Source organism: Penaeus vannamei, chromosome 17 (assembly GCF_042767895.1).
Source record: "Penaeus vannamei isolate JL-2024 chromosome 17, ASM4276789v1, whole genome shotgun sequence".
NCBI lineage: Eukaryota > Metazoa > Arthropoda > Malacostraca > Decapoda > Penaeidae > Penaeus > Penaeus vannamei.
The window spans coordinates 18,285,261-18,295,260 of NC_091565.1; the positions used below are offsets into that span (position 1 = coordinate 18,285,261).

At 40.5% G+C, this 10,000-nt stretch overlaps 1 protein-coding gene across 6 annotated transcripts in view; it reads left to right on the top strand.

The window, feature by feature from the left end:
- CadN (neural cadherin) overlaps positions 1-10,000 on the top strand; it is a 284,890-nt gene that overhangs the window by 141,018 nt on the left and 133,872 nt on the right. For 4 of the 6 annotated variants that reach the window (XM_070132029.1, XM_070132026.1, XM_070132027.1 and 1 more), the window contains exons 8-15: positions 1-222; positions 387-620; positions 737-928; positions 2,411-2,601; positions 5,537-5,726; positions 6,009-6,191; positions 6,308-6,366; positions 6,685-6,815. The exon at positions 1-222 is cut by the window's left edge and continues 287 nt beyond it. In XM_070132029.1, the coding sequence (XP_069988130.1) occupies positions 1-222; positions 387-620; positions 737-928; positions 2,411-2,601; positions 5,537-5,726; positions 6,009-6,191; positions 6,308-6,366; positions 6,685-6,815 (1,402 nt within the window). Of the gene's footprint in view, positions 223-386; positions 621-736; positions 929-2,410; positions 2,602-3,006; positions 3,198-5,536; positions 5,727-6,008; positions 6,192-6,307; positions 6,367-6,684; positions 6,816-10,000 lie in introns of all 6 variants that reach the window. The other 2 variants (XM_070132028.1, XM_070132025.1) reach the window with 1 other exon arrangement.

The window sequence follows — 10,000 nt, forward strand, 5'->3', positions numbered from 1 at the left end:
AATGTTACTGCTGTTGATGATGGAAACTGTTGTCCAGGTGGCCAGCAAACCCGCCATACATCCACTGCTGTTGTTGTCGTCTTCATCACTGATGTGAATGACAACAAACCAGTGTTCAAGGACTGTGCTTCATACCATGCCAAGGTTGAAGAGTCTGCCCCTAACGGTTCTCCAGTAATAACTGTACATGCAACTGATGAAGATAAGGGTGTTAATGGACAGGTATGGAGTTTGGTAACCTGGCGTTTTATTAAGGGTATAGATCTTCAGAATAATTTTGTCAAAAATAAACTATCCAATAATTCATATTCTGCTTAATAGTTAAGACCAGGACTTTAAATGTAGATAAGTGTAATTAATTAATGGTATTTCCTTTTTCTTTTTAGGTTCGGTACAGCATTGTGCAGCAACCAAATCAAAAGGGAACAAAATTCACTGTTGACACAGAAACAGGTGAAGTAACCACTAACAAAGTGTTCGATCGTGAAGGCGAAGACGGAAAGTTTGTGTCTGTTACAGTAAAAGCAACAGATAATGGAGACCCATCATTAGAGGGTGTTTGCTCATTCACTGTAGAAATTACAGATATTAATGACAACCCTCCATTATTTGATCGTCAGGTAAGTTTCTGTTGTTTAAAGAACAGAAGAGAAAACAGAACTGAAAGCCCCAATGTTTGCATGATTACTAACTGAAAAAAATTAATTATTGATTAAGTCAATGATCTCCCTTCCAGAAATATGTTGAAAATGTCAAGCAGGACACAAATGTGGGAACAAATATCCTTCGTGTTTCGGCTTCTGATGAGGATGCTGACAACAATGGTGCCATCATATACAACCTAACAATGGCTACAAACCCTGATGACCTGTCTTACTTTGAGATCCAGCCAGAATCAGGGTGGATTGTTCTCAAGAAACCGCTGGACGTGAGTATGATTCCAACGGAAGCACTAGAGTAGCAGACGGCTGATTCCAATCTTAGTAAATGTGTCAGTTAAAAGATTAACTAAAGATGAGTTGTAGTGAATGATGAAAATTTTAAGCAACAGCAGCAGAAGTGAACCAGAATGGAAGGTAAATCTGGAAAATGAATCTAAGGATTGAATGCTTTTTAATGATTCTCAGTAATACAAACATACATGCATACTTTCAAACATATTAAGCACATAATTTAATCATGACAACCTCATTAAATGAATGCATATTCTAATACAAGTGCACACTGCAAAGCAAACATATAGATAAATAAGAAAACACTTTAGCAGATGCAAATATACAAGTCAATAAATACAAACATGAAAATGCACAAACATTAACACTGATGTTTACATGTGTGAGTTGGCATTTTTCATTTAGTGAAAACTTTGAAGAACGTAGGTGTAATATGAAACCTGAATTATTAACTGTGCATGTTTATATTCAATAAATATATATTCAGAGTTTATTATACATTTTTTTTTTCTAGCAGATTTTACTGCTTAACTAAAAGAATTAATTTTGATAACTAGTGTGAAGTGTGTGAGCTGTGAGAAAGCTGTAGCTTTTTTTTTTCTTACTTTTAAAATTCAGAAGGAAAACTATACTTCTTTTTTCTTTTGGTTATGTAGTTTTGAACAGATAACTTGTTTTATATTTTTCCTTGGATAATGAAGATTTGCCTCAAAGGTTATTAATCATTTGATAAAGTCAGTACAAACAGCTTGATGATTTAATCTTAAAATATTCTGATACTGACATTGCCTACATGACATGGTGTCTCCTAATTAATACTTATTGTTTTCTACCATTTTAATTCAAGTCATGTCTGCCTATTGTAAGTAAATGTTTGCCAGTAAGTATCAAAAAAGAAGATTGTTTATCCAATGTAGAGCTTTTATTTTTATCCCAACATATGCAGCAATCCCCACTTACAGTAACAAACTGCTACAAAACATTTTATGACAAGATATGAATATTTAACCATTCTTTTAATACAGATCAGAGACCTTTACTGCATAGCTCCTACAGGCTATTAAACTTGGGTTAAGATAATGCAATAAGCTATATTAGGTCCCTAGACTTTGCTGATATTGGATAGTGTAACTGGGTACTTGTTATCATGTCAGTATGTCTCCCTTTTGTGGTACTTGTATGAGCTTATTCCCTGAGAAATATGCTGTTTGTCAAAAGATTTGTGTTCATGTCCCCTCCCCCTTTGTGCTTTATCCCCTGTGTACTCATGTTTTACTCCATAATTTTTACTCTTGAGTTTTTAATCTAATTTAATGTCCAAAATTTGATATTTTGAGCTGTCTTAATCCATTAGGTTTTGAGACATTTTTAAATTTTTTTTACCCCACCCTGATTTTGACCTTGTGACTCGTTCTCCCCCGTGTGGCGGATGTGGTGAATGTTGTATGTGTGATTAGCGCGAGGAATACGAAGTGGTTGTAATGGCCACGGACCTGGGACACCCTCCCCTCACCTCGGAGGTACTAGTACGTCTCAGTATTGTGGACCGAGCCAACCGCCCTCCGGTGTGGGATCAGCGAGTCTATGATCCCATCACCATCCCAGAGAATAGTAGTGTTGGACAAACCGTCTACTCCATCAAGGCCAGGTTGGTAGCGGGTGGTGGAAGATGGCAGGCGGGCCTCTAGTGGGCCACTAACCTCTCCTCCAAGGCCCCCCGCCAGGCCACTCCATTGCCACCATGTAGTAACCACCGAGCTCCCACTAGTGATTACTAGCTAGTGTTGCTGTGCTGTCAGGGATTCGTTGGGCTGGGCCGGGGTAACACACCTGTACTAACACCCACGACCCCTGCAGCACTCTCTCTGCCGCTTATAGTGTATCACTCTTTTTTCATAGTTTTCAGCGCAGTTTTAACCTGTGGCAGAATTTTTCTTTTCCTTAAACATTTTTTTGTTTATGCCATTAAAGTCTCCTAAGGGTAGTCTAGAGAGTCTACAGAGACACTAACATTACTAACCCTAATGTTCGCTCTCTCCACAACTGTGCACAGCGAGAATCGTACCGGCTGACCGCCGTAGCTCAGGACCGTGGATTCCCTCCACTGTCTCGCACGGTGGACGTTCAGATTGATGTAGTGGATCGCGCCAACAACCCTCCTGTATGGACCCAGTCCATCTATGGCCCCATTTACATCAAGGAAAACTTGCCAGTAGGGGCAGGAGTTATCTCAGTGAAGGCCAGGTCTGTTGTGCTGCCCGACCAGACCCTTTGGGCCTGTCTGCCCCGCACGCGATGGTCTGCTCCAGCAGGCACCCCACACTCACTCATGCTGGCACCAGCACTGCTCTTGTCAATTATATGTGCAGTTCTAACTTGTTACACTTGTAATAACAATAATCTTTTTGGACCATTGTGCTCAAGAGGATGGTAGGTGTCAATATGAGGTACAAAGTGAGCACTGAGTGTGGTGTGCTGCTTCAGATATCCGGGCTGTTTGAAGATTTGGAGCATTTGGCACGCTGACCCGTTGCTCCCAAGCCCTGCCTCAGCAAACATGCATGTCCACCATAGCACGTAACATTTGCATGATCCTTTAGCATGATAAGCCTTGCATGATGCCAATACTCTTCCCCCCCCCAAACTTTCTCTTCAACTTGCTTAGGACTCTTCCTCCCTTTTACTAATTTTTCACTTTTATATATATATACACAATTACAAAACCCATTTTTTATAGACAATATACCTTTTTGATGTTTTTTTCTTGATTTTTTTGTATCTTTTTTTTTTGCAACTTTACAATAGCTGTAGGTTTAGGAATGTTTTTAAGCATTTTTTTCTGTAGTCAGGAGCCTAACCTTACAGACCATCAACAGGATTTTGATGATGGTTTTGTTAATGATTTGATATTATGATTTTACAACAGAGAATGCTTTTAAACCTGCATTTTACCCGAGAACGTTGCCTGAGAACCATTTGAAATAGCTATGAATGTACAATGAGAATGTGCCCCCGGAATGTCCATAACTGTTTGTTATCCCACAAGACTGGTACAGACAGACAGCATGTTTTTTTTTCTTTTTTTGATGTCTTTTTTTTTCCTTTTTTTTTATTACTGTCTATGATTTTTGATCAATGATAGCTAGTTGTTATGTGAATGGACTGAGCTAATCTTGCATCCACACCACAATGAAGATTTTCACATGTTAGTTTGAATAACATATACAAAACTCCTTTATTATTTTTTTATGTGAGATAACTTAGGATAGCTATGGAAGTAAGCAGTCTGTTTTGTTTCCTTGTTTTAATTAATAAAAGTAATTTAGCCATAGCCCGGAGTTAGATAGCAGTGTTCTAGATGTTACTGCATTAGGCATAGGGCTTGAGGGTCTCAGTGACTTTCAAAAGTATAATGCCTCTTCTTCATCCAAGAATACATAGATGTGTTATGTTGAGTTCGGCAACATAAATGTGAATTGGACAGAGCACAGTGTTTCTTGTTGTGACAGTTTGTTTCTTTCACCGTGACTGTGCCTGCAAGTGGATACCTGTGGTGGTTGTGTTCACGTTATTATTACGTTGCTTTTTTCCTTTTTGTCATCGGATGAGATTCGGGTAGTTTATAGCACTTGCTGAGGATTTGGTCTGCAGTGTTTCATTAGGCTGGACAGAGGCTGGGCGGCCATTCCATTCACAGGAGCTATTTAGTGAAGATCGTTTTTGGCCTTCAATAGCACCATTACGGCAAAAACGTGCGAGTGGAAATAGAAGATGCACCCACCTGATCTGGCCTCACATATCAAGTAATAGGTCTCACCATCGTCGCTTTTAAATTCTCATCTTCCAAGTGTAGAAGGGGCTGTCATAGGAAACTTTTATCCCCTCTTCTGTTATTTGCCCAAGAGGACTTTCCGTGACAATTCTTGGTACTTGGATCGTTAGGATTTTGAAGCGACAAAATGTACAGCACAATTGTGGCAGAAGATCTTTTTTGCACATTCTGAATAACAGACATACACTTTAGGCTTTAGTAGTTTGCACACTGTAGTTCACTGAGAAAGGAAGTGCACTTTCATACTCCGATGCATTATAGTTGCTCTCTCGGAACTAGAATCAGTGTAGTTAATGCAGCACATTCAAGTTATAGTGTGTCAGAATAATTGCTGCATTTACAGTATCCAAGATATATAGCTTCATCTTTGCTTAAAGCATTAGTGTCAACTAGAATATTCAAGAATAGTTAAATACTTAGGCATTAAATAGGAAGTCAAGTGTTAGAATTTGATTTATCAAGAAAGGATGTTTTACAATAGATATAGGAATGAAATAGCTTAGGTTAAATGAATTAGCTTTGTGAGTGAGTAGTATACAGTCTTAATTAATGTATTATTTTTGTTTTTATTTTTGATTTTGTTAAAGATAGAAATGGGTTTTGAAAATTTTAGATGCAAAATTTTGACAAAAGAAATGTAAATATTGAAAATTCAACTAATCTGTCATACTTAATGCTGTCAGACTACAGTATTTGAGAACCTAACCTGTCACCATTGTCCTCCCACTCTGCTTCAACGATACCACCACAGCTCTGGTATAGAGGACAACCCTGTGGTTTTCTATCGTATCATCCGAGGATCAACAGCCCAAACGAACAAGCACGATACCTTCTATTTACAACAACGTCCAGACAATGGTGACACCTGGGCAGATATCAAAGTTAATCATCCCTTAGACTACGAGAGTATAAAGGAATACAATTTAACTGTGCGAGTAGAGGTAAGTTTTCCTAACTTGTGAAGTAATCTCTTTTTTTTATTCTTTCTTTCTTTTTATTGTGGTCTTTGTGCATGGAGTAGAAGTAATCTATAATAGAAGATTTGATCCCTAGCTCATTGTTGATTTTGTATAATCATTTTTAAAAAATCAGATTACAGCTTGCACAGAGGCTTTGATTAACCAGACCCATCAAAGTCATTGCTCCTCTTTTGCCACTTTTTGTAAGAAAAGAATGCAAGTTATTATCTTATCTCATTTACTAGTAAGTGTATTTATTTTTAGAACAATGGGCCACAACAACTAGCCTCAGAAGCTACCATCTATGTTGTGCTAGAAGATGTGAACGATGAGATTCCTTTGTTCACTGAACGAGAACAGGAGACTGTACTTGAAGGAGAGCCCATTGGTACCAAGGTCACTCAGGTCAATGCTATTGACAAGGATGGAACTTACCCCAACAATGAGGTGAGTGTTGCATATATTGAAGAATGGACATAGTTGCACTTAAAAGAGTACTGCTTTAGGAAAAAGATTACTGATCTGAATTAAATGGTGCTAAATGCCTCTGCTTTATTTCTCAGGTTCTCTACCGCATTGTCGATAGTCCTCGGAATGAAGGGAAGGACTTCTTTGAAATCAGGTGAGACTGAGAGGACTGAGACTTCTATACCATTTGCTTTTGCAATAGCGCATTTATAAATGTCTAGTTTAGGGTACTTAACCTTAAGTTTATCCAATTACTTTAGGGCACTTTCCCTTAACTGTATGCAATTACTTTAGGACACTTCCCCAAACTAACTGTACCCAATGACTACACCATCCCTCTTATTATAAATAATTTTGAAGGCATTTTTTTAGACCATACAGCCCATAACCTTTTTTTTTCACATTTGTACATACATTTTTGATAATGTAAATGTTAATCTGTTCCTTTATTTCTCTCCTTCACACAAAACAGGGAACGAACAGGAGAGATTTTCACTCGGGTAGAGTTTGATCGAGAAGAGAAACAAGCGTATGCCCTTGAAGTAGAAGCTCGAGATGGTGCTGCATCGGCTCGACCAAATGCCAATGGACGCCCCAATACAGGTACAGTTGGCTGATTCCTTTTTCTGAAGCGTTCTTTTTTGTTTATTGTATTGTCTTGTGTATTTTTTTCTTGGATTGTTGATTGTTTGCGATTGTTGGGATATGGGTCTCAACTGGATATGACGATATAGAAAAAAAAATAGGGTGGTATACACTCTGGAAAGTTGTCAGCAGTTTGTGACAAGTTAACTGGCTTACATTTTGCAAAGTGGTCTGGTAACGGTGTATGGGAGTCCAAGTAGTTGTTATGTGATAATCTGTTTAACAATTCAGAGAATTACTCTGATCATTGTTGCACGTATTCGCTAACCTCTCCCGCAGTGTTATCAGCTACTTGAGAGAACAAATGAGATGGGTGGTCAGATACTTCTGTGGCCTTGCATATGTAGAGAATTTTGGTATTTTGATTTCATGCAATGAACCAAGTTGCTTTACTTAAGAATGAGACTGGTTGAGTATGTGTCTGTTTTTGAGTGGGAGGGTGTGTGAGTGATTGGAAGAGGTAGTGGGTATCAGTGTGCATGCGTGTGTGTGGGTGTGAGATAGACCTTGTGCCTGCGCGTGTGTGTGTGTCTGTATGTGTGCGTGTTTCTGTGCCTTTGTCTCTGTATGTGTCTGTTTGTCAGCCCGTAAGTGTTTGTGTGTCTTTATGTGTGAGAGTGGTAGTGTGTGTCGCCATGATTCTGTATGCGAGCGTTTTCGTGTAGGTCTGTATACAGTACATAGCGAATTAATTTTTGTTTATGGTTCAGTAAACTCTCATAACAGTATGGCGCGGCTTGACTATCGTCTTTATATTAAGCTAGAAACAAACTTTCAGGATGTTTTACGGAAGTTTTCTCCAAAGAAGAATATAAAGCAGACTGGGATCAGAAAGTTTAACAAGTGAAATAGAATTTACGGTTAAAAGTACTGAATGTTTTATGCAGATGAGGGAAGGGGGTGCAAGACAGTAGCATTAACTAGTTTTCGCTTATATCCGTGGCGTCATAAAAGCTAATTCTGTTTAAACAAGTTATTTTTTTGCTTTATCATGTCGTTTACTTAATTTATTCATTGCTGCATATACTTTTTATGTTTTTTTCTCCATCGCTCTTATAGAATCCGGTCTCCACTGTGAAAGTACTCGAAACTTATGAGCAAGTTAGGTGAAAAACATTTTCGTTATATCTGAAAATAATTAGATATTTTGGGAGAGAAAAAAGAGTACACTGATAAAGTTTGCGATTAATGAACACAGCTTGTTTCCGGAGCTTTGATTGATATTTGCATTTGAATAGAGAGTTCGTAATATGCGACTTGCCAGTGTGTGAACGGAATATAAAATGAGCAGGCCGAAAGAGAATATTAAATTTGTTTAGAAAAAGATGCATTTGCCCTCCAGAGCCGTGAGATTATGATTGTAGAAATCATATGGTTAAGTACTGTATATTTTCACTGGGAAGCCTGTCTTGGTTAATGAAAACTATTAGCGTGGTTCACAGAAGTTGACACACGTTATATTTTCTCCGAAGTTCCAGTTTAATGTTACGAATACGACTGTAATTTACACGAATAATGGCTTTGTTAAGATTCACCAAGAAGCAAGGTTGTGTAAGATTAATCTGCCACATGCGAGATTCATGGCTGCCCGCTGACTGATGGTTGAGAAAACAAAGCGCACTTGCAAGCAGATATCCGCCATTCACGGGCATCTCCTTGACGGCTGTTCTTAAGAGCGGAACGAATGGCTTTACAAGTCATCAATTTGCCGAGGGTGGTTTATGGAAGCTGAGTTTCATGGCTGTTCTTCGTTTCGGGTGAGTTTCGGCAGATGATACAAACGTTTCTTTCGAGGCTCGGGATCTTGCGGGACGAGAGGCACAGTGGCCCGACGAGGCAGCCTTGAGTGGTGGAGGTTGGGCTGCTTGACCCCGAGATTTATGGGGAGCAGTAGGCAGGTCTTGGGACTGTCGAAGGGTGGAGCTGATTAATGGGGGATCGATGGGCGAGGCTGGGGTCCTGAGAGTGGTTCCGAGGCTTCCCCAGCGGAGTAATAGAAGGGGAGATAACACCGTTTTTAAAATATGGAGTACTTAAGAAACCTGTGCCGCTTGATTTAGTGATGCGTGGGATGGAGGAGCGGCATGCCGCAAAGTTCACGCTTAGTGGAGACATGCGCGCTAGGGAAGATAGCTGCTGAGCTCCTTTTCTTGAAAGATTATGCAGATATATGCAGATAGGGATACCTGAGAGGGGCCAAGCAGAGCGGAAACGGTGCCTCGTGATGGAGAGCGGCGGCCATCGGGAGCGCTGGGTGTAGTGTCCACTGATTAAGCACGTGATTATTTGCGATGGCCGGGCGTAATGGGGCCCGCGCCGAGTTATGGCCTCATGCATCTCGTGGCGTCTCGCTGCAGCCAACACCCGACGCACCTGGGCTCCCTGCGGCCATGCTTGCGCGCGCGAACTCACACATACGCAAACGCACGAACACATACATCCTCACACACACGCGTACACTCACATACCGCCCTCCCCCTACACACACACACACACAGACCGCGCGTAATGTTTTGGGGTAGGGAGGAGATAGGGAGAACAGCCGTGATTAGAGGAGGATGTGGAGGAGAGGTGCGGCACACAACGAAAAGAGGAGCTGGAGAAATAAAGAGGGAAGAAAATTTTGCGTAAAAAGGGAATGGCCGTTAGCCTAAACGAAGGGAATGCAGGAAGAGGAACAAACATGGGGAATTAGCAACAAGAAGATTAATTTTTCAAGAAACCCAGGAGGAGTTCGGTGTACTTAACGAGAGGGGATGTTCTGCAGGAGATAAGATGGCCGGGAGCAGGAGCGGAGATTGGAGACCGGCGAGGCTGCGAGGGCAATATTTTTCGGGAGGCTGAGCTTGCGACTTCCAATATTCGTATTAGAGTAACCCTCTTACGGGGCATGAGCTGTTGCTTCGTGGCACTATGCGTCGTATATATATTTAATTCCTCTTTTGCTTCTTATTTTTATCTTTCTCCTTTTCCTCCTTGCTTCCTCTTCCTTCTTCTCCTCCTCCCTATCTCCTTCCTCTTTCTCCTCTTCCCTCTTTCCTCTCTTTTCCGTCTTCCTCGTCTTCCCTCCTCCTTTCCCTCCCCGTCTTCCTTCTCCTCTTCTTATTCATGATCATCCTTCAGCTCCCCCTTCCTCCTGTTGT